The following is a 25,709-nucleotide window of genomic DNA, read 5'->3' on the forward strand; positions in this document are numbered from 1 at the left end:
GGAATTTCATTAAATTAAGGTATATGCACATAGCATGAGCATTCAAAAGGAATGATGTGTGACCTGCTTGATGACCAATTTCAGGCATTCCTACAGTGCTGCTCAAAAGCTTGTTTTAAGGACACAGTCATGTTCGAACCATGATCACTAGAGGTTTGCTCCAAAAGTTGTATGTCGCCTCAGATCTAGGGTTCTATTAATTCGCAAACATTTCCTATGGAAAAAAACGGCTAATATAGCTGCGAGTCCATACTAATGTAATTCAAAGGAAATCTTTATTATAAGTGGCCATTTTAACACCACTGTTAGAAAAAATATGGAGATGCATAACTGCATATGAATTACAAAAACAAATGTTTGTGATAAACATATGAGAGGCAACACTACCTTTTTGGTTGATTTTAACTACTTTTAAACATAAAGTACAAACATGGAAAACGAGAGCGTGCCTTCTCAAATGAAAAATGCCACGTTGACTTCAAAATTAACTGTGTATTTAATTTTACTAATCAAGAACACAGAAGAACAGAAACCAGAAGCAAAATCAGTTCAATTGGTCAGTTCTTAGTATGACATTCACAATGCTGAAATAAAGCACTTGCATATCAGAATTGCAGAAATAACGTCCACTTGTAATCGTCAATACTACATTACAAAGTAATTTGCAAGTTATGTACTCACTGTGTCCCATATTTGAAGTTTAATCTGTTTTGAATCAATCGTTATCATTCGAGCACCAAATTCTACACCTGAAAAAAAGTGATTTGTGAGGTTACATGTACGCAATTGAAAGTGAGGTGGCTGCAGTTAGTTGTACAGTGGAATTATACAAAAATGACAGGGAACTTAAGGCAGCAATTTTAGTTTCAACCCCGAAATGTTCAGCCAGGGATGGAGATCTAGGGTTCAAACAGAACATTATGAAGTCTGTTATCAAAACCTTTTCATTTACATATTGAAGGAGGTCATAAAAGAGAGCTTGAAAGAAAACAGACATTACTAATAATGAGAAATAAACTGCAGTAGATAAAAGGAAGACTTAAATCTACCCAACAACAAATGTGTGAATGAACTGTGCACGTGAGTGCGATAGGGAAGACTGATGAAAAAAAATAAATGTTAGGAGAATGACAGAAACGAGAAAGGATGAGGAAAAAAGTAAAGGGAAATTTCAAATGTGCACTTATTGTGGGGTAAAGGTACGCGGTGTTTATTAGAAATAAATCTAGATAAATCCAGGCACCTATGCACACAACATAGAAATTCAAATTCAAGAATGCACACAGTGTGTGTGTATATGTGTATATATATATATATATATATATATATATATATATATATATATATATATATATCTGTTATGCACAAGCACTTTACAATAACAGTAATGCAATTTCTGACTAGTAGAGGTACAAATACGTTTATAGACTGCTAAATCAGGATCAAAATGCTTATGATCTGTCAGGATCATAGTTCATAATATGCACTTGCACGATATTAACTCTAGGTCATGAACGGCCTCTTAAATGTAGAAACATGTACCTCTAAATTTCGGTGTTTTATCAAAAACAGGTGTAGAAAAAGGTTTCATATTTATATGTATATAATTTTTCATTTTTTTATTAGCAATTGCGTTGGCTTTCCTTTTACACAAGTGTTTTTAAGGTAATTATATTCAACAAGCAAGTACTTTTCACCTGTATTTAAACTGTGAAGTGTGATCCGTAAACAATGAACTATTTAAATGTAACTCTTCTATGTCTTTGATTATACCATGTGTTTGGTCACGAGTTATCGCACTAGCACTTTACTCCGCATGCACGTTATGTTAACAAGGCCTCTAGTAGGCTGAAACGCGTCATGGCGGCGGTGCAGGGCATTTAATAAATCCTGTGTACTTCAAGATTTTGGGTCTGTGTTAGTCTTTTTTCCTGAAAAATGGATGGTGTAAGACGAAGTGTGATTGATATAGATTGAGATATATATATATATATATATATATATATATATATATATATATATATATATATATATATATATATATATCTCAATCAAAAGAAACCTCTGCTCCACTTTGCAAAAGAGCATGCACACACGGGCTATTTAGGTTAAGGCCTTTTATTAGATAAGCCTCCTCAGACCCAGCAAAAGAGACACGGTTCAGCAGACACAGCAGCCTTCCTCAGTCTAGTGTGCGTCATTTTGGAATCAAAACTATATAGATCGTATTAAGTAATCTTAAAACCAGTGCATAGATACTGTGCATTACATTGATACTGTGTACCAGATGGCTGTAACTGACGGTAACTGTAAAATGCGTAGTGCATTAAGAAATGTTTTTAAAAAATACATAAAAAGCATAGTGCAAATACCAAACCAATATATATAATTTATATATATCAATGCAGACACTGAACAGTAAATGACTTTCATGTTGTTATGAACCTGGTAATCAACCATAATTATCAAAGGTCATTATGTTAAAAACATTTGAGCTGGTTACATGGATTGAAAATGTCTGGCAATCGCGCTGCTCAGAACTGCAATTTCAGGGAGAATGCTGTGTTCCGATGACATTATATAACTATTGGAAGCTCCGTCAGGGAGCAATAAAATCTCAGCAGGCTCAATAGGAGAAGGGACTGAGCTAGTGTGCTGTATATTAAAATTAATTAATATATATAATTGTAAAAATAAACACAAATTGTTTATTTTTGCACTGGGAATAAACAAAGGTTACAGGGACGTTATAGTTAGGCTCAGATTTCACTTGTACAAAACCAGTCAAATTCAGCAGCCAACTATAACTTACGCCCCCGCAATGCATTGCTTAGGACCTCACATATTACATCACTCACGGCCCTCCTCCTCCCACTTTTCGCAGCCGGGTACCTGGGGCCTAAATCGCCCTGTGAGGGGGGCTGCGTGCCCCCCCTTCTAAATATTGGCGGGACACTGCAGGTGGTGGTTGCTGGAGACAAATTTGGCCTGGGGAGAGGGACCATGTGCGCCCCCTTCACCCAAAATAAAATAACATATCCCACCCTAGAGGGATGGGGCAAACATTTTTTAAAAAGCGTGGGAGACTATGCTCGTTTTTAGGTCTCGCCTGCGAAGCAGCACATGAGCTGCTTCGCCTTGGCAAGATCTATAGTTGTTGCTTTTCTGTCCGGCTTTTTCTGGAAGCGGGGTTGGTGTCCGCCCTGTCGCCCTTAGGCTCTGCCCAATTGGACAGGAGATTTGGGTCACGCACGGCGTCTCTTCAGACACACGTGTTTATTTAAGCGGCAGACACGCGCGATGATGTGCACGCGCACAGCGTCTGTTGTGCACGGCGTCTCGTCATCTGGCCATTTTGAACGCGCTCCACCCTCACCACCCACCTCCATTAATGCCACCAAAGCAACAGGATACCAAGCATCCGGTCGCCTTTTATCATCCCAGAGAAATAACGATCCTAATGGGAGGCGCCCAACACGCCACTCAACTGCAAAAGGACTGACAAGCCCTACTTGAAGAACGGACGTTATAAAACCAAACAAACACAGTGGCCACGTTTGACTCAGAGCTAAAGCCCCGTCTGTTGAATGCTGCAGGATGAAACTAGTCTCCAGGCCTGGCTTCTTTGCGCCGCACCCGTCTGTTGAGAGTTGGTCTGCTCGGTTGCTACGCGTGTTGCAGCAGTCGCTTCTGAGTCAGGTGAACTCTAGCTCCGGATGGGGCGGACCCCACGTTGCTCTCAGCCTCACGGTCGCTGCGCCCAAAAGTGCTGCTGCCTGTCATTAATCACAGTCCATGCCGCCCAGAGTCTGTCCCCATCAGTGAGCGGGCTAATCTAAGCTTTCCAATTTTAATGTTGTCCTTGGCTCGTCCGTACTCAACTGCTTAAGTCCTCTGGCACCTGTCACTGGCAGCCACAAGCAGGCAACGGGTGGAGCTCCCTTGGTTTGCCGCAAGCCTGTAACTGCAGGGCTCAAATTGCCTTGGTTTTGTCGTTGCACAGACCCACGGTGCCGGAAATTCGCATCTTGAAAGCAGAGTTACCAAAGCGTACTGGGCAATCGAAGTTACATCATGCACACTTTGTCCCCACAGGTTGCATGATTGCATCAAATGGTAATGGTTGACCTTTTGCGTCCCTCGAACATTAACAGGTTTGTATTCGCTTGGTGGAAACTACAGAATGTAAACGGGGTCCTTTCACTCCATTTGTTTTTGGTGACGATTTTTTACCTCTATCAACTATGGGTAGCCAGGGAAATATCAATGGTCGCAAGGGTAAGCATTTGCTCTTGCTGCCCAGTCTACCTCTAATTAAACTGGCATTCTTGCCTGCCAGTTAGTGACTATGTGACCAACAAACGCCATGGATGTATGGGCAAAAAGTGCCACTGTTATCAATATTTTAGGTGACCTCAATACTTTCAAAAGTACCGTCCCTTCTGTAAAGGAGTCTCGGCTGTGTTTACCAACTGCTAAGCGCTGTGTATACACAACAACTTCTGGCATTGTTTGTCACTGATGCACATCATATCCACCCATTTCGGCCTGTACAAAGAGAGCCTAGAATAAACCACTATTTTCTGGAGTCACCATAGACCAAGAGGTACCGTTGATAACTTGAATGATATGAACCTAAAATAACAGATATTGAGTGTATGTAACAATAGCTTCTGCTTTTCGTACCCCACAAATTAACTTGAACCAGGAGGCATTATTCTGCTGTGCGGCTAGCATGAGTTCACCTGTTGAGACACACATTTGCAATGCAATAGGTCTCGCATTTTCGCAAGTTTAAGCTATTGGCATTGTAAATGACAATGGCTTTTATTTATGTTTTAAAACAAAAGGCATTGTTATTTGCAATGTCAATAGCTCAAACTCGCATAAATGCGAGACCTATTGCATTGCAAATGCTTGTTTTATCACCTTTGCTGCAAAATTGAAGTAACAAATAAAAAGTGGGACCCCACCACGAGGGCGGGGGTAGCATATTCCTGCACAACTCCAACCCCACCCCGCTTTTCTCAGACGAGTCCCAAGATGGCTGCCAATACTTCCTGGTTGAAGTGTTTGCAGCCAATCAGAACTCACCATGAGATCTGTTGGACCCATTTTTTATAACTCCAAAACTACTGAATGGATTTACACCAAATTACAAAACACACTCTTGCTGGACCAAGATCTAACTTTCTGCCAAATTTGGTATAACTTCATTAAGCGGTTCGGGCTCTAGTCACGTTAAAAATCCCCATAGGGAATTGCACAGGGAAAATACGATTTTCTTTACTCCCTTCTGCTCCGCCCCCACTTGAAAAATCCCCCCGAAACTTTCTAGGCAGCAGCTGAAATGAGTTGTACACTAGTTTTCTTTATGACGTGAAGATTTATCAAATGGCGCCACAGTTATTAGCAAAACAAAAAACACTGCCTATGGAAACTAGGTCCCAACTATATCTACCTTCTACACGCTTTTATTACTTACTGAATTAAACATGGGCTGCTCATCTTAAGTCGTAGCTTGCAAGTTCAAACATACTGAAACAATACGTGTGCAATTCTCCCGGGCGGAATAGGCACTCTCATTTTTCCCTTGCATGCCTCATCCGTAACTTCCAGAACAATCCCCATTAAGCAAGATGGGCTCTCAGTTGTACCACGGTCGTGAAGATAGTAAAGTGGGTCCTCAAGAGTGGAGGAAAAGCAGTGGGCATAGAACTAAGCGAACAAAAGTTATACACAAATAGCGCTATCAGTTACTTCATATTCAGACAACCTATATTTTGAAGTTGTTGGAGGATTAAACAGAAGGCAGCTGCAGAATGGCCAGCAAGTACAATTGCTGGATTACTTACCGGCAATCTTTATTAATTCAATTCTCGCTTTACCATTCCAGTATCGTGCTATGAGGCCTCACCCTTACCAAAACAACATATCTAGTGTTGTGTTTTCCCAAATTTGAGAGTTTTGTAACAGGCCGTACTCCTTAATAGGCGCTACATTGGTGCGAGGGCAAAAAATGAAGGAAGCGCAACAGTGAAAAAGGCTGAGGTAACAAAACCAGATTGTAAATTGACCGCAACAATAATGCTACTTACTATCAGAACGTCTCTTGTAATAACGGATGACAGTTGAGTATAAAGGGTTAGGAAATTTAGGCTAGGCAGCAAGAAAAGATTATGGTTTTGATGCCCTTAGGCAGCACTACGCATATAAATAATACTAGCAGGTTTAAAAAATGAATTCAAAGGGCACTTAGCCCTTACATCCCAGATGTGTCTTTGATCACACTGCGTATATTTCACATAACACGGCCCATTGTGTTGTGACCACCATAGATTCTTAATAGGAACAAACACAATAGTCATTTTGAGGTAGTAAGTAACATGATCAGGGCAAAAACAGGCAGAAGGTAATAGCAGTACCACACAGTAACGGTATTTGAGAGGCTATTACCGATTTGGAGTGCCTGAATAAAAAAAAAGGGGAAAAAAAGTCCTGTTATTTCTGATGAGTAAAACTGCATGGAGCTGCACTTTGCACACATTTGGATGAGTAAATTCCATCTGGCAAACAAATGTAGTAATATCGCTCACCAACCATGAAACTGTAAAAAATGTGTACTACACAATTTTAAATCGGGCACATTGTTTGCCTTAATTAGATTTAACAGTAGAGAGTTCTGTTCAGATACTACTATGGGAGACATTGATACATTTTTGAAAGGCCAGGCAGATGAGTTTTTCAGGAAAGAAGACACATTACAAAATAAACCACAGCGTCAGCACAATGTTAGATGACTAAAGTGTGTAACTATACGTAGACAGAAAGAAGGACATAGCATACACTGTGGAAATGAAGCTTGAAATACACAGTCACACTCTGTCCGGGTTATAAACCGTGTGGATTAAGAATGACAAAAATAGGATCTGTGCCAAGAACGCCAGCCACAGGCACAAGGCCTTAAGGCAGATGGTAATGTCAATGGGAAAAAACAGAATGAGTGAGAATTTTAAAAGGAAAGAAAGACTGAACGCTTACAGCTAGAAACAAAAGAAACTACCATTAGCAAAGCCAATAGGTCTCGCTAATATCAAAGCTATCGGTGTTGTCAATATGACTCTTTTAGCTATGTTGCATAGCAGCACATCTACTGCTCAGCATTGATAAGTGTCACAGAAAAAAGCGCTATGGCGCGGTGCTCTTTTGTGTGTCAGGAGGGGCAAAACAAACTCAACAAGGGAGTGTGTGGAGGGGGAGGTACAAAGGGACATCACATGCGCTGTTTAGCAGAGCCCTAAAACGGAACGTGTAGTAGTGTAATTTACTTGTATAGCGCACTTATACCCTGAGGTGTCTTGGCGCTGTGTGGTAAATAAATAATTAATTACCGGTACTATTTTTGAATACTTTAATGAAAACAGATAGCTCAATAAATAAGAGGCAGGATCCGTGGAATCTGAGTCTAACAGGCTTTAATCAGGCACAAGGGAAGGGACAGGATCGGAACAGCCTGAAATAGAATGGCATGGACTGGCAGCTGCAACGTCTCATTGACAGTACAAGGTATATATAGTAAAACATTACAAATTCATTACATACAGTAGGCGTAACAAGTGACAAACGTAAGATAAGAACACATGGGCGTGAAAAGAAGGCGTGCACAGGGCGTGCACGAAGACATGTGATGAGAACGTCACAGAAGTGTCATAAATGGGTGGATACATGGAGGGGGCTACCTGGGCAGCTGGAACCTTTAACCTAGTGGTGCGCGCAAACGGACCATGACGTGTGACTGGGAGCTCTGACTTCTGTACTAGAAGAGGAGACTAAAGTCTGCGATGTCAGGACGACATGTACCTATAGCATATCTGGTATCTTGTGTTTGGAGTACATGTTGATAGAATCTAAAAGTTATCAGAGCAAAGGCTACTGGACACTAAGACTGGTGCATGCATATATTCTTCGTGTATTGCGTGTGCTATGAATCCTCTACGGATATTAATACAGTAATTCTCTTGCATGGAGACAGAAAGACTAGACTATAGCTGGAGATGTTTATGCGGTTCGTTAGCTTAGGAATGTGAAGACGGAGAGCTGAACTGATAACTAGAGGCATAACATATTCTTGGCAGACAGGCAGGCAGAGCCAGGCCGGGCACCGCGCTGCTTGGCAGAAAGTAAGCGAAGGGTCAGGGATGCAGGTGGGGGCTGCATCGCTCCTCGGAGTGGGTTCAGGAGACTGGAGCTTGAATCTGGTGCTCAGGCCCTTTGAGGCCTAGAAACAGGGACAATTCGATAAATTAACGTGCATAATGTAAAACATGGGCAACATAGGCCTAATACTCGTTGCTTTCACGAGAACTGGAAACTGGCATACTAAAGTTGGACACAACTAGAATTGCGTCTTTAATCGATCATAGGGGGATATATGCATATCGATCATGCACATATTACATAGGATGGGGGACACGTAGGCACACATGACAAGGCAAAATTCAATTTTCCTCATTCCCTCCTTGTGCCCTACGTTTCCATCAGGAAACATCAATATTCATGATACCATTTATCATTTCATATAGCATCATTTGCTCGTCTCGAATTTTCTTGGAACGGGACTTTGGACTAGGAATACAAGATGTAGCACACAAGCCGCAAATCGCAGGGCCACATTGTAAACAGAGACAGCAACTGAATATTATCATTACTGCTATACCCAGGAATGACAATACTTTCCATCCCCAGGCAGATATTATACTCCAGAGCCAACCGGACCATGTCCAGGTGCCTGGATTCTGGTGCAACTGATGGGCAATTTTATGAAGTCTGGTTATAGCTGAATAAACAGACGGTGCGTTATTAGGAATGAAAATGCAGCAACTAGATCCGATGACTCTACAAGCTCCGCCCCTATCGGCCAGTATGACGTCAAGGACGAGACGATTTTGGAGCACAACAAATCTCATAGCAGATTGTTCTTCAGTTAAGTTACCTAGAGCGGAAGTAGTCTCATTCACTACTGCTTCAAGGGTTCTGGTTAGCCTACGTATTAGCTTACTATTCTGGACAGGACCTATGAAGAAAAAGAAACGTTTATTGAAGTCTTGATACTGTTCTAAGGCAGTTTCAGTCTGATCGACAATTGGGGACTCGACCTCCCTTCTATGTCTACTGTGTACTAGATGTGTATTTCTGTGATAATCGGATGGGGCTAGAAAAACTGGTGGCAGTAGGAAGGCAATGTAACATGTTCCATCCCAATCTAGGGGCAGACGTACATATGCGGTCTGACCACATACAAAATACGAATGACGTGAGGCTTTGAAAGTAGATTTCCCACTGTCACTATACTCGACCACCGTAGTACAATCACTGTGTCCTAGATGTACTGAACCATTCTTTCTGACACATAATTCGCCTTTCACTGGTAGAACTGTAATAGCAGGCAAATCTGGAGTAGTCTCGGACTGAACATTCAAAACCATGAAATTCGAGGAATAATTTCCTAGATCATATACTTCATTTTCTAGATCTAACCCTATTCTATGGGTAAGACCTTCCTTGTCTGGGAAACATGTTTTATTCAGAAGGGACATATCATTTGAGGAGGACGTTAACGTGGACCATGCTCCACACGAACCATTGTGTGAAAACGGATAGGGAAAGAGTGGCAGAACTCCCTTCGGTGTCTGGAAAGGGGGGAGTCGACCACACACCCAACAATTAGTGGCATTACTGGTCTGGTGTGAATAGTGTAACATTCGGATAAAAGTATTGTTGCGCATGGCAAGACGATAGGATAACTCGTGAGGAGGCAGTTCACTAAAGGTGTGCTCTACTGTATCATTAGAGGACAAATGTACATGTGAATTAATAGGAAAACATAAATGTAAGGCATAACTTATGCAGGTAACCATAAGACTCAGAAATAACATGAATAATAGAGTAACAATGCATCGACTTCGAAGATTCTTACAATAACGTATTCTCTTAGAGTTTTGACTAACTCTCTCACTATGTGGGTCTATCTTATACATGTCAGGAACCTGTCTAACCGTTTCACCCGAGAGGGACTTAGACAATTAAACTGGCTGACTTACTAGACCTTAACTTTTCTTTATACTCCTGCTGCGGAGTTTTCTCTAACAGGGGAAGTTTAGAGTCAGTATCTGGGCAGTCCTTGAGAACGGGGCAGTCCTTGAAAAAAGTTTTTGTACGGAGTCCATGAAATCGCTTCACATGACTGGAGTGCAACCACCCCTTGCGACCTTCGACCTTGATTGCCGTCCTTGTTGTTAGCAGAACGAGTTTTGGTTCTTTCCAGCGGACTTGAACGATCAAAATTACGAATCAGAACGAGGTCGCCTGGTATGACCTCGTGCGGTTTCACTTGAGTGTTGTCTGGAAAAGCAGCGGCAACCTGTGAACGACAAGAGAGTAGTGCAGACATCAAGGAAGCCAGGTAATCTGTCAGCATATTACTGTCAACATCAGTTATTTTACGTGGTCTAGGTGTACCCCACATGTTTGGGGGACGACCGAAAACTACCTCGAAAGGTGAGAGACCTGAACGGGAGTGAGCGACCATTCTCATGTAAAAAAGGGCGACTGGCAGTGCTACCATCCAATCTACGCCTTTCTCTGCGCATACTTTGGCAATGCGGATTTTCAGAGTCTGGTTATGTCTCTCTACGAGACCAGCTGCTTCGGGATGTCGTACACAGTGGAACTTCCACTGGTACCCTAACAGAAGGGATACTTGTTTCATAAGTTCAGATGAGAATGGCTGGCCGTTATCTGAATACACGACCCTAGGTAATCCATAGCGGGGGAAATACTCACGAACCAACTGCCTGGCAGTGGTCGCGGCAGTGTAATCTGGGACTGGATATGCTTCCGTCCATCTGGACAAAGCGCATACAACTACGAGAACATACTTGAAACCTTGACATCGATCCATCTGAATATAATCCATCTGGAGGACTTCAAAAGGGTGGTCAGGAGGATGGAATCCACCTTGTTCCACCGGGACACCTTTACCTGGATTGAACTGACAACATATCATGCAGGTACGCACTTTCTGTTTGGCTGCTGCTCGTAAATGCTTGTTAAACCAGAGGTTCTGAATACTGTCTAACATGGCTTTTTCTCCTAAGTGTGCTGGACTATGTGCGGTGTTAATAATGACTTGAACCATAGAGTCGGGGAGAAACCACGTGGCTTTTCCCTTCGTCAACCATCCCTGATCTGTCTGGACCCCTCCTTGTTCGGACCATTTCTTGATTTCATCGGGAGTAGCATGTGTCTGTATATCTAGTACGTCTTGCGTAGGGTCCTTAACTGTCATACAAGTCGTCTGAACGGGAATGTCTGTCTGTGTCGTGTAAACTGGAATGTCTGGAGTCTGAGCTGTAAGCTTGGCTGTTCGATCTGCTAGATCGTTACCCTGGGAAATGATGTCAGTAACTTTCGTATGTGCCTTGCACTTCATGATAGCGATAGCCGTCGGTAAATGTATTGCATCTAACAGAGCTTGAATGAGGGGGCCATGCTGAATCTTGGTTCCATGAGAAGTCATAAAACCTCTCTCTTGCCAGAGCACTCCAAAGTCGTGTACGACTCCGAATGCATAACGTGAATCTGTGTATATGTTTACTTTCAGGTTCTTGGCTCGTATGCAGGCTTGGGTCAGAGCGACGAGCTCTGCTGCTTGAGCAGACAGGGTGTCAATACGATGTGTTTCTATAACTTCAGTTTCAGTAGTCACTGCATACGCGGCTACTAGTTCTCCTGTACTTGTTCTCATACATGAACCATCCACATAAAGTGTCAGGTCTGGATCAGGTAATGCAATATCTGTCAAGTCTTGTCTTGGCATTGTCATAGTGTTAACAACTTCCACACAGTCATGTGTGGCAGGATTTGAAGTAACTGAGGGTAACAGTGTAGCGGGATTTAGAATGTTGCAGCGTCTGATTTCTATGTGTGGCTGAAACAATGTCAGTTCATATCCTGTTAAACGTGCAATTGTCAAGTGCTGAGTCTGTGTTCGGTTTAAAAGAACTTCCACGGAGTGTGGAACTTGTACTGTCAGGGAGTGTCCTAACACTATGGAATCACTCTGTCTGATAGCTAGAGCTGTGGCTGCAACTGACTTGAGGCACGCAGGCAGAGCCTGGGCCACCGGATCTAATGTGCTAGAGAAATAAGCACAGGGTTTGTATTGTCCTGCTTGATCTTGTGTGAGAACAGATAATGCTGTACCATCACGTTCAGTGACAAAAAGTGTAAAAGGCTTACTGTAGTTCGGTGTTGCTAGAACAGGTGCGTGGCATAAAGCTTTCTTTAACTCATTGAAAACAAGTGTATGTTCTTGGGTCCAAGGGAGGACAGTCGATGTGGCTGCCTCCTGCGTCGTTATCTGTATCAGTGGTTTAGCTAGATATGCGTACTGAGGAATCCATTGTCTGCAGTAAGAAGTGAGGCCGATAAAAGCTCGCACCTCCTTTTGTGTCTTGGGCTGTGGGAGATGTGCTATTAACCGGATACGGTCAGGTGTCAACTGCCTACCCCTCTTGGACAGTAAGTGTCCAAGGTAGACCACTTGCTGGACACAGAATTGCAGTTTCGAAGGGGACACCTTGTGCCCCATCTCGGCCAGGAAATACAAGACTGTAAGTGACGCACGTTCGCAGTCACGTTCAGAACGGGCTGTGATCAATAGATCATCGACATACTGGAGCAGGGCAGTGTCAGTTGGCATGTAGATATTGTCTAGTTGTCTTTTAAGTGCTTGACTGTAAATACTAGGGCTTTCTGTGAAACCTTGAGGAGCTCGTGTAAACTTATAGCTCCTTCCATTTAAACAGAATCCGAAAAGGAATTGGCTGTCTGGATGAATGGGGACACTAAAGAATGCGTTCTTGAGATCAATAACAGTGAAGAACGTAGCTTCGGAATCAATAGCTGTCAATAGGGAAGAGATATCTAGAACCACAGGGTACTGGGGTATGATACATTTATTGAGTTCTCGAAGGTCAATCACTAATCGATAAACTGGAGGTGCATTGGGATCTGTACGCTTTAGAATCGGAATGATAGGAGAATTACATACATTGGAGTCAGTTTCTACAACCACTCCTTGAGCAATGAGCTCGTCAATAATTTTTGATAAGGCTGCTACAGCCTCAGGTGGCAATTTGTACTGTCGGATTCGTGGTAATACAACACCTTTCTTCAGAGTGACACGATGGGGTGTAATGTGCATACAACCTACATCAGTTGGACCTTGCGCCCATAAATGCTGTGGTACATTCAATAACCTCGGATCAAAATCACGTAATACATAATGACCTTTAAAATCGCGCAAAAACAATCGTACTCCTTCAGGGGAACAGCATATAACTGCTCCTAATTCTTTCAGGGTCTTAATGCCTAGTAAATTTTCTGGACATGATTTCGTAAGTAACAAGTCTGTAGTTCGGGACAATGGACCAACTTCTAGGGTAACTGGTTTCGATATTTCATTAACAATAGGCTTTCCTGAAAATCCAAGGGAAACATTTCTAGAGCCTGAGAGTGGAGCCCCTGGAACCTCGTCATGACTGATGGTAGTCCTACTTGCCCCTGTATCAATCAGAAACTTTCTGTCTTTCCCTAATACTTGACTGTGTACATAGGGACCCTCTTGATCTACAGGAATCTCGATGAGAGGCAAGCCAACCTCCCTCTCTAGGCTGTTTCATGAATACTGCTGATAATCTGGATATTCTGACTGTGCATACTGGTACATCTGCTGTGTAACGTGTTGTGTGGCAGGTATAGGCTGCGGTACTGTAACTGTCTGTTGTGCGTTCTGCGGGGGTTGAGAATTCTGCGGAACTTGTTCTTGTCTAGGAGGACGTGGTCTCTCTTTCGTTTTACCAGTAGCAATGTTGTGTTTCAGAACTGCACATTCGTTTATATAATGACCTGGCTGTTTACAATAATTGCATGTCCCTTTAACGGGAGCTGCAGGATGACTAGCTTGATTCGTACCCCTCTTCTGACTGTATTGTGGAACAGACTGTGCAACTAATACTTTCATTTTCGTGTCTTTCATACGTCTCCTTTCATGTTCCTGCTCCTCCCTGATTCTGTTCTGGTGATATTGTAGCATCTGGAGCATTTGTGACGGAGTATTAGCTTGCCAGGTACTCTCGACTTTCAGTACTCGATTTTTAACTTGTGGTAAAGAATTCTCAACTAGTTTGGTAACAAAAAGATGTGGATACGATTCACTACTTGTTTTCAGACCACTATTAATAATGAAACATTTCTCAAATCTAGAATAAAAATCACTAGTGTCTTCGTCTTGTTTCTGTTTGCAGGCTGAGATGGCATCCCAGTCTTCCTTTTTCGTGGTTAGTAATCTTGGCAAGACTTGTATCAATAACTCGGGCAATGCTTTAGCTTTATCCCCAAGACCGGTACCTGGAACTCGTGTATTATCTTCAGTCTCTAATGCGGTCCAATCTATCTTTTTCTCTCCCACCTCCCATTCTTTTTCTTTGAGTTTTTCATATATGCCCGCAGGCAACAGGACCTTTAACATTTTAATGATATTAGGATACGTGTATTCTCCCATACGGAGCATGTCCTTTAATTCACGGTGGAACCCTGCTGGATCTTTATCGTGACAGGGTATTAACTTTTTCATTTCTAGAAGTTCTATTTTCGTGATAGGGGTGTAAACAAATACTCGTTCGAGCGCACCCCCCTCTCCCTTAACTGGATGTACTTCTCGTAACGGATTCTGTCTGTCTATGTAGAATGATTTTCTTTCTGGGGGTGGAACAGGAACAAAATGTGGATTCAGGAACGTTCTGTATTTGTGGCGCTGTTCTAATATGACGCTAATTAAATCGGTACCTAGACCTTTCCATCTGTATAGGAGTAACTCGTTTAGTACATCATGTAAAGGACCTGGATCAGAATGCTGATCCTCATACAGGGTAATGAGGTGCTGGATCATATACATACCCACCAGACGCTGCTCGGCTGGGGGCAGTTTCAGAAACGTTTGGGCCACTATTTCGTCTGGAAATGTGGTAGAATCACTAGTCCATCGAACTGCTGATCGGGCTAGTTCTTGTTCATGCATGGTACTAAGCTCACTATAACCTATTCGTAGTTTCAGAATTTTATCGGTGGCCTGGAATACTTGTTCAAGAGAACACTGTTCTGGTACGGGAGGAGAAAAAACTTCCTTGTAATCTAGGCGTGAATGTCTATCGGAAAATCTAGTTCTACCTACATACGCTATTCTGGTAGGATTCTCGCTGTCTACCTCTTCACTTGAAGAGTTATTTTCTTTCTCGGTTGATCTTTTTGCTTCCGCCTTCTGGTGTATACTTATAATTTCCTTACGAATTTTCCTGTACATACTTTCTACACTATTCTGTGTCTTGTGTTTTCCCTCGGCTATATTGTCACTCCACCTTGTCAGGCCTTTCATCTCGTCTTGGTCTTTATCTGGATAATCTTGCTCTCTTATTAAACAGTTAATCAAGAACTGTAAAATCATATTTTGAATCTCGGCTTTCCTGTGTGCCATAGCTTCATGAATACTTCCTGGATTCTCTCCTGTACGGACAAAATGATATATTCTGTCTAGATGTTCTTTCATGTCAGGCAGGGTGGCCAAAAAGTTGGCAACCAGTCTTAAACGTACTGAATATAATATCATGTGATCTTCGCCTGGAACTGGATCATATATGCAGTCAGTAAGAAGTCGCTTGAGGTCTGCGTATGTAGCCACTTTTGGCGTACGCTGTAACGCTGCTTCTCTCGGCGTCAGTCGTCTTACTTGAGGCGGGGTGATAGGAGCACCTCCCCCTGCTCCTCCTGAACTAGAATTGTCTGTTAATACTGTACGTGCTGGTAGAGTGACTGGCAAAACGGGCACACCTGATGTGGGCTGGTCCGGGGGTACTGGCACATTAACGTGGTCCCCGGGACCAGTGACTGGAGGAACAGGAATTACATTATTAACAGGGTGCTGCGGGTGAGCAGGCGGAATAGGATTTGCATATGCTGGGACTGTATCGTCCAAGTAGGACGAAAGAAAAATTTCAGCTGCAGTCGGTTTATGACGTAGCTTAATCGGGACCAATGGTGGCGGTAAATTACAGGGTGCTTCCGGGGTTGCCTTCGGCAAGCCCTCGGCAAGAAGAGGATACATACCTTTAATAAGGGCATTTCTCTGTCTGTCTAACTGTTCTGCTCTAACTCGTTCACCTTCTTCGATTAATTCCCTTTCTTGGGCTTTTTCTGAGGATTCCCTACTTAACTCTGCTTTTCTGAATTCTTTTTCGGTTCTTTTATGAGATTCTTTGCGCCATAACTCGATGGCATCTTTCTGAGACTGTCTAGCTTTATTTTTCCATAATGCTTCTTCTACTCGCATGATGCACTCGGCATCCCATGTACCTGATACAGGCCATCTATATTTCTCTTCAAGATCCTTTGTATAATCCACCCAGAAGTCTAGATATAATATGGCATCTAAGCCTTGCTTGTGATACATAAAATGTCCAGGACTGTCCCTAGGAGGGACAGGAACTGATTCTTCGAGTAACCCTTTTCTGGTTTTTATCTGACGTAATTTTGAAAACAGAGGCATGTCTGAATCGTACTTGAACTAAACACAATACACAATAATCACAGTAAAGAAATGGCAAACAAATCACTCATACCACGACATAGAAGTACATTAATAACAGTTCGAACAGAATACTACCTGATACACTGAAAACATAACACTTGAATTTCTCGAGAACGGACTTACTAGAATTACTGGATGCACTGCTAAAACAGTACAGAACATACTGGTCTCATAAAGAGACACGTCATACCGTATCCACCTAGGTGAATACTTCGGACTGGATCTGTGTACCCAAACCCATCTGACCAGGGACAAACTAATGAACCTGTCTAGATACTTCCCCCGCAACGGTACTCACCGGGAAGCAGAACTTGAAGGCCTCGGACTGGACTGGACTGCTACTGGACTGCTACGACGTCGGACTACGAACTTCGGACTTCAGAAACAGGTGGGCCTCCGGATACCTCGGACCTTGCTCTCTCGGCTTGGGCTCTGGTCGGGACGAACCGCATTCCTCACCGCCTCGTCTGGATGCCGGACCGCAGTCTCCGTCTCCTCCGTGGGCCTGAGGGAGACTTGATGAAGCAGAAATATCTGCACGTGCACGGTAGAGTTCCGTCACGGCTGTAGAAGGGTCAGGGGGCCTGCGTTACATCGCCGGCGCGTGGGGAAGGGGCTCGTCCCTATTCGGGCGCCATTATGTGGTAAATAAATAATTAATTACCGGTACTATTTTTGAATACTTTAATGAAAACAGATAGCTCAATAAATAAGAGGCAGGATCCGTGGAATCTGAGTCTAACAGGCTTTAATCAGGCACAAGGGAAGGGACAGGATCGGAACAGCCTGAAATAGAATGGCATGGACTGGCAGCTGCAACGTCTCATTGACAGTACAAGGTATATATAGTAAAACATTACAATTTCATTACATACAGTAGGCGTAACAAGTGACAAACGTAAGATAAGAACACATGGGCGTGAAAAGAAGGCGTGCACAGGGCGTGCACGAAGACATGTGATGAGAACGTCACAGAAGTGTCATAAATGGGTGGATACATGGAGGGGGCTACCTGGGCAGCTGGAACCTTTAACCTAGTGGTGCGCGCAAACGGACCATGACGTGTGACTGGGAGAACTGGGGGCTCTGACTTCTGTACTAGAAGAGGAGACTAAAGTCTGCGATGTCAGGACGACATGTACCTATAGCATATCTGGTATCTTGTGTTTGGAGTACATGTTGATAGAATCTAAAAGTTATCAGAGCAAAGGCTACTGGACACTAAGACTGGTGCATGCATATATTCTTCGTGTATTGCGTGTGCTATGAATCCTCTACGGATATTAATACAGTAATTCTCTTGCATGGAGACAGAAAGACTAGACTATAGCTGGAGATGTTTATGCGGTTCGTTAGCTTAGGAATGTGAAGACGGAGAGCTGAACTGATAACTAGAGGCATAACATATTCTTGGCAGACAGGCAGGCAGAGCCAGGCCGGGCACCGCGCTGCTTGGCAGAAAGTAAGCGAAGGGTCAGGGATGCAGGTGGGGGCTGCATCGCTCCTCGGAGTGGGTTCAGGAGACTGGAGCTTGAATCTGGTGCTCAGGCCCTTTGAGGCCTAGAAACAGGGACAATTCGATAAATTAACGTGCATAATGTAAAACGTGGGCAACATAGGCCTAATACTCGTTGCTTTCACGAGAACTGGAAACTGGCATACTAAAGTTGGACACAACTAGAATTGCGTCTTTAATCGATCATAGGGGGATAAATGCATATCGATCATGCACATATTACATAGGATGGGGGACACGTAGGCACACATGACAAGGCAAAATTCAATTTTCCTCAGCTGTACGCATATCGCTGTGGAAACCTTCCTGGCTTTTCCCTGTGAAATGCCCACTCCTGGGCACCCCTAAGGTGAAGCCAGGCATCCCAGCGCTGTTGGGGCCGTTGTGGAGATTAGGCAAGCTATTGGCCAGAGTTGCAGAGTGGGACCCATGATTAGAATGGGCACCGAGGCGAGAATTATCAGGTCCGAGGAAATTGAGCCCAAGACCCGCCGAGGCGGGAATTGAACCCTGGTCCCGGGCCAGACCTCTGCATCAGGGTCTGCCGCTCTAACCATTGAGCCACACTTCTCCACTCGGGCTCTGGAGCGGAAAGAAGTGACAGGGACGGGGCGGGTGGAAGAGGACAAAGAAGCGAAAGGGAGGGGGCGGGTGGGAGGGTCGGGGACAAAGCACCGACAGGGACTGGGCGGGTGGGAGGACTGAAAGAAGCGACAGGTACGGGGCGGATGGGGGGGGAAGAAGCGAAAGGGACAGGGCGGATGAGAGGGGAAAGAAGCGACAGGGACGATGGAAAGAAGCGAGAGGGACGATGGAAAGAAGCAACGGGGGCGATGGAAAGAAGCAACGGGGACGATGGAAAGAAGCAACGGGGACGATGGAAAGAAGCAACGGGGACGATGGAAAGAAGCAACGGGGACGATGGAAAGAAGCAACGGGGACGATGGAAAGAAGCAACGGGGACGATGGAAAGAAGCAACCGTGACGATGGAAAGAAGCAACGGGGACGATGGAAAGAAGCAACGGGGACGATGGAAAGAAGCAACGGGGACGATGGAAAGAAGCAACGGGGACGATGGAAAGAAGCAACGGGGACGATGGAAAGAAGCAACGGGGACGATGGAAAGAAGCAACGGGGACGATGGAAAGAAGCAACGGGGGAGCATGGAAAGAAGCAACGAGGAGGATGGAAAGAAGCAACGAGGAGGATGGAAAGAAGCAACGAGGAGGATGGAAAGAAGCGACCGGGATGAGGGATGGTGGAAGGAAGCGAAAGTGATGGGGCGGGTGGGAGGTGGAAAGAAGCAAAAGGGATGGGGCAGGTAGGAGGGGGAAAGAAGCAAACAAAAGTGATGGGGCGGGTGGGAGGTGGAAAGAAGTAAAAGTGATGGAGCGGGTGGGAGGGGAAGAAGCAAAAGTGATGGGGCGGGTGGAAGGGGAAAGAAGCAAAAGTGATGGGGAGGGTGGGAGGGGAAAGAAGCAAAAGTGATGGGGCGGGTGGGAGGGGAAAGAAGCAAAAGTGATGGGGCGGGTGGGAGGGGAAAGAAGCAAAAGTGATGGGGCGGGTGGGAGGGGAAAGAAGCAAAAGTGATGGGGCGGGTGGGAGGGGGAAAGAAGCAAATGGGATAGGGCGGGTGGGAGGGAGAAAGAAGCAAAAAGGGATGGGGCGGTGGGAGGGGGAAAGAAGCAAAAAGGGATGGGGAAAGAAGCAAAAAGGGATGGGGAAAGAAGCAAAAGGGATGGGGAAAGAAGCAAAAGGGATGGGGAAAGAAGCAAAAGGGATGGGGAAAGAAGCAAAAGGGATGGGGAAAGAAGCAAAAGGGATGGGGAAAGAAGCAAAAGGGATGGGGAAAGAAGCAAAAGGGATGGGGAAAGAAGCAAAAGGGATGGGGCGGGTGGGAGTGAGAAGGAAGCAGAAGTGAAGGGGCGGGTGGGAGGGGGAAGGAAGCAGAAGTGATGGGGCGGGTGGGAGTGAGGGGGAAAGAAGCAAAAGGGATGGGGCAGGTGGGAGGGGAAGAAGCAAAAGGGATGGGGCGGGTGGGAGGGGAAGAAGCAAAAGGGATGGGGCGGGTGGGAGGGGAAAAAGCAAAAATGATGGGGCAAGTGGGAGAGGAGGGGGCAAGAAGCAAAAGGGATGGGGCTGGTGGGAGGGGGAAAGAAGCAAAAGGGATGGGGCGGGTGGGAGTGAGGGGGAAAGAAGCAAAAGGGATGGGGCGGGTGGGAGGGAAAGAAGCAAAAGGGATGGGGCGGGTGGGAGGGGAAAAAGCAAAAGGGATGGGGCAAGTGGGAGAGGAGGGGGCAAGAAGCAAAAGGGATGGGGCTGGTGGGAGGGGGAAAGAAGCAAAAGGGATGGGGCCGGTGGGAGGGGGAAAATAGCAAAAGGGATGGGGAGGGGGAAAATAGCAAAAAGGGATGGGGGAGGGTGGGAGGGGATGAAGAGAGTGAAAACATAAGCCCTCATATGGAGTGCTTAAACACAAATAAAAAAGTAAGGGAGCAATGGATGGACACAAGTACTTTGTTCATGCTCTATGGGAGGACCAAACACAAGAAGAGGCATGACGCATGCTTGCAGTGGACAAACTGGAATGAATGATCCGAGAACGATGCGGATGCAAACAAATGCTAAGGCTATAGGCAGACTCTAGCTCAGTCATAGTTAACAGGTCTCGAACAGTCCTAAAAACTAATTAATGCAAAGCATCCTTTACACTATGTAGTCAATGTTACGCTCGACACACGGTATAAAAGGGAGTGTCATTTTTGTAGGACACTTATCTTGTGGAAAGACAGGCCCACTAATAGTGTTCTTATAAAGTACATTTGTTATCAAACTCTCACTGCACAGCAGCGCTTTGACAAAACATTAGGGTATATTGCCATTGAGTATCCCATTTTGGGAGGGCTAAATAAGACCGGCTTCGGACTAGAAAATATTTTTAAAACAGTCGGATAATTAAAATGTTTTGTTTAAAGATATTTTAAGGTGGGCAGGGACAAGATGGCTGCGGCATAGGAAGCAAACCTTGTACCATTGCCAACAAAATGTGTCTCAGACCCTTCCATTGACGCCAAAATGGAATGAAGGGTATTGGGGGAGAGGGTGGGAGGGGGGCTGGTTAACACTAACCCAGATCACACCCCATCAGTAGAGAAATTGGGCAGCCGGTGCCCTACACCTGCCAGCAGGATAGGGCTGTGGTGGCAAGATCCCTGTAAAGACAATCAGGGGGTGGAACTACTGTCTAAGATGCCTTTCAGAGTGAGTAACTGAGGCAAGCCTGGCACCAAGACATTTGCTACAAGTGGCCTGGGCTATTAGATCATACTCTGCACCCCTGATTGCAGATAAGTCTTGAAGAGTGACCCATAAACACACTGATGGCTCAGAAATGAGACACTGGGTGCTTAGCAGACAGCTATGTGGACTCTCCAGCCTAAATTAGAGTAAAAGCCTTGATAACAGAAGTACAGAAAAGATAAAAGGCAGCCCTGGTCTAAAAGACAAGGAAGGACTACAACACCGCGTAAGCAAGGATGCCCCCCGCAGCACTGACCACAAGCAAGTATTAGAGGGATAAAAGAAAAGAAATGTTGGCATGGACATAATTAAAGAAGTATGATACTCCTAACACCCCAAGCTAGAACAGGGGAGACCGTGATCTTTACCTGACATTGCGAGATTCTGAGGCCCCAATCATGCGCTTCTTTATGTAGGTCTATTCCTTAAGTAAAGAGATGTCTTCTTCGTGTTGTGAGAAGAAGTTGGAATAGAAGTCAAAGAGATGAAGCAAGATGCTGCCAATCTAGGTCAAAGTGTGTCCACAGTAGAGGATGCAGACAATGCCACAGAAGAAGAATTAGAAGCCCTCCAAAAAGAATTACGTGTGCTAAATGAGCAAAATGTGGGCCTACGAGGCCGCCTAGAGGACCTCGAAAAAATAGATCTGGGAGGTTAAATTTCAGAATCCGGTGAATCCCAGGAGAAGCAGAAAACTGAGGTACTAAAGGATAAGTCCTGGGCAATTTGCCCAGAACTATAGAAGACAGAGATTCGGCTCTACAGAACAGACAGTCAGAAAGGCATCAAACATGTTAGAAGTCCCACCTGACATATTAACCTACGTTCATCACTCTAAAGAGGAGGACATTATGGCTCCAGAGTAAATGGTAGTCACGACAAAGTTCGAAGGTGCCAAACTAAGGCAATCACATTGCAATAAAAATGCAAATTTCTTCCAGTAACAACTGTTCTAGGAGAGAGATAAGTTAAATACAGATGAGCCAATTTGCTTGTTAAATCCTTCAGACTCACCTTTATTTGTATGAATGTGGTGTGTGTGTGTATATATGGACAAGTTACTTACCTTTGTTAATGCCTTATCACATTGGTGCACTGACATCAGTTACTTTTCAAGAGTTTCTACGCCAGCAGAACCGAGCAATGAAGTGAACTGACAGTGGTGTATTTAGAACAACTAGGGGCCTGAAAGGGATCAGCTCGGACCTTGAAAACCAGTCTACTCTGCGGGGAGGATGGGGGGGGGGGGGGGGAATATCGGTAAGTAATCAGCAGCTAGGTCATGGCTCTAGCAGGTAAGGCGTTACTGAAGGTAATTCATTTGTCCATCGGATAGAGACATCTAGCCACAAATTCCTTACCTTTAAATAGATACCCAAGGAATACCATCCCTGGAGGAGGAGGGACTGCAGACTAGGTTATCCAGGAAGGCCTGCAGGATGGAGCAGCCAAAAAGGCCATCCCTTTGGATTTGACTGTTGAGGCAATAGTGTTTGTTAAATGTGTGCACGGATGCCCACGTTGCTGCCTGGAAAATGTAGATGTCTAGAACTCGATGCTGCAATGCCGTGGTAGCATTATTAGCTCTGGTGGAATTAGCCCTTTAGCCTTCAGGTAGCTGATTTTAGGCCAAAGCATAGCAAATTTTGATGCAGAGGATGACCCATCAACAGACAGTCCTCTTCTGCACCGCAAAACCTTTATTTGGTCCAACATAACCCCACGAAGAGTTGGTTGTCTACCCATAACTCTTTAGTGCGGTCAAGGTAGAACAACGCCACTCTTTTTGGGTTCAGATAGTGGAGTTGCTCCTCCTGTTTAAAGAGGTGCGGAGGAGCACAGAAAGTGGGCGAGGTGACCGATTGCCCAACATGGAATACTGTTACTACTTTCGGTAAGAAAGAGGCCCTAGTGCGAAGCACAAACTTATCAGGGAAGATGGTCAGGTGAGGAGGCTTTGATAACAGAGCCTGAAATTTGCTCACCCTCGGGCAGAAGTTATTGCCACTAAAAAGGCTGTTTTGATGGTAAGGAGCCGGAGGGGGCAGATGTGCAGGGTTTGGAACGGAGCACACATTAGGAAGGTGAGAACCAAATTAAGGTCCCACTGAGGCATGATGAATGGGGCAGGTGGGAACATATGTACAAGCCCCGCAAGAAATCTATTTACAATAGTGGATTTAAATAAAGAGGGTTGGTCTAGCAGCCTCAAGAAGGTAGACCAGGCAAAAAGGTATCCTTTAAGAGTTCCCAGAGCAGAACCCTGCAGGTCAAAGGTCAAAAGAAACAACAAGACTTTAGAGAGGGGAGCTGAAAGAGGATCACTACATCTCTCAGTATAATGTTTTACAAATGTATTCTACCAGCAGGCGTATACAGTCTTTGTAGAGAAGCGCCTAGCTGCCAAAATAACATTAAAGACTCCAGGGAAAAGGTAACATGCTATCAACTGCCGCTGAACAATCTCCACGCAAAAAGGCATACAGTTGACCGGTTCGGGTGGAGGACCCTCCACTGCTGCTGCAACAGAATACCCTCCCGAAAGGGCAGTCTCATCGGAGGATCAATGCTTAATTGGAGAAGCTTGGGATACTAGACTGTCCGTGCCCAGTCCGAAGCGACAAGAATGACTTGCGCCCTTTGCTCCGGATCTGCTTGAGCACTCTGGGCAGAAAGGTCTGAGCTCCACTCTAGACAAAACGTGCCTCCAAGCAACAACAACCTTGGAAACTCAAACACACAAAACTGCCGACATTGTGCGTTCTTGGCGGAGGCGAACAGATCTAACCAAGGCTCTTGCCACAACAGAACCAGACCTTGCGCCACCTCTGGATGGAGATGCCACTCTTGATCCACCAGGCACTGGCCGCTGAGTTCATCCCCACTGGCATTCAGGAAACCTTCCAGGTGTTGAACCACTGGAAATATAACCTGCTGTTCAAGCTAAGTCCAGAGATGCAGGGCCTCTTGACAAAGAGTCCACGAACCCGCCCTGTTTGTTGCAGTCCATCATGGCAGTGGTGTTGTCAGTTAAAACCTGAACCAGCTTTCCCTTGATGGAAGGAAGAACAGCTTTCAAATCTTCACCTCTCCCAGATTCATCAATAAATACTGTGTGATCTGGTTTGGTAAGGGATAGGGGCCTGCCTCGGACCTAATCGTGTTTGGTCAGCCACCACTGCACTACTCTCGGAAATCTGGATTTTGTCAGAGAGATTCCACTGATGCTGCTCTCACTGGAATTTCAGGCCTCACTGCAGTGCCTGCAAATGCCATCTGGCATGTGTCACTAGCAGGATGCGGGAGGCCATGAGGCCCAGCAGCCTCAGAGTCAGTCTCACTGAAATCCAGGACAGAGGCTTGAATTTCGGTATCATAGCCTGAATATACTGGACACGCCGCTCGGAAGGATAGGCCCGAAACTGCACTGTGTCCAGAACAGCTCCGATGAAAGAGTGTCTGAGAGAGTCAGCGCTGACTTCGACACGCTGACAGTGAACCCCAATGAAAGCGGGAGGTTTGATGTAGTCTGGAGGCAGGAGACAACAGCCCGGGGCGAGCTTGTCGTCAACAGCCAATCGTCAAGATAGGGGGAAGACTGGAACCCCTGATCTAAGCAGATGAGCTGCGGCCATCACCTTGTTGAACACCCGAAAGGTGCTGATAAGGCCAAAGGGGAGCACAATTAAGTAAAGGGCTTGTGGCCTACAGTGAACCGCAGGTAACGCCGATGAGCAGGCAAGGCAGGCATGTGAAAATAGGCTTTTTCGGCAGATAAGACAGAAGCCAGAGTGAGCATCTTGAACTTTTCCTTTTTGAGGAAGTAGTTGAGGGTTCGCAGATCTTGGATAGGAGGAAAGCCCTTGTTTTTTTTTAGGACCAGAAAGTAGTGGGAATAGCAACCACAGCCTACTTCTGGCACCGGAACCCTCTCTATGGCTCCCTTGGCCAAGAGAGTCCTGATTTCCTTCTGAAGCAAGTTCAGGTGGTCCTCAGTCAGCCAGACATAAGTTTAAGGCATGTATGGAGGGGCTGACTTGAAGGGGAGGGAGTAGCAGCTTCCGACTATCTGAGGAACCCACCCGTCTGACGTGATGTTTTGAAAATGGTGAAGGTGTTAGCAGATCCTGCCACAAACTGGCTGCCCATGATTTTGAAGGGCTGGACTAGGAAAGTTTGGAGGCTGC

General features: G+C 45.0%; 1 protein-coding gene across 1 annotated transcript in view; it reads right to left on the bottom strand.

Annotated features, from left to right (window-relative positions):
- RAB2A (RAB2A, member RAS oncogene family) overlaps window positions 1-25,709 on the bottom strand; it is a 331,511-nt gene that overhangs the window by 218,199 nt on the left and 87,603 nt on the right. The window contains exon 3 of the mRNA XM_078687265.1: window positions 682-749. Coding sequence (XP_078543391.1) covers window positions 682-749 — 68 coding nt within the window. The remainder of the gene's footprint in view (window positions 1-681; window positions 750-25,709) is intronic.

This window comes from Lissotriton helveticus, chromosome 4_1 (genome assembly GCF_964261635.1).
Source record: "Lissotriton helveticus chromosome 4_1, aLisHel1.1, whole genome shotgun sequence".
Taxonomy (NCBI): domain Eukaryota; kingdom Metazoa; phylum Chordata; class Amphibia; order Caudata; family Salamandridae; genus Lissotriton; species Lissotriton helveticus.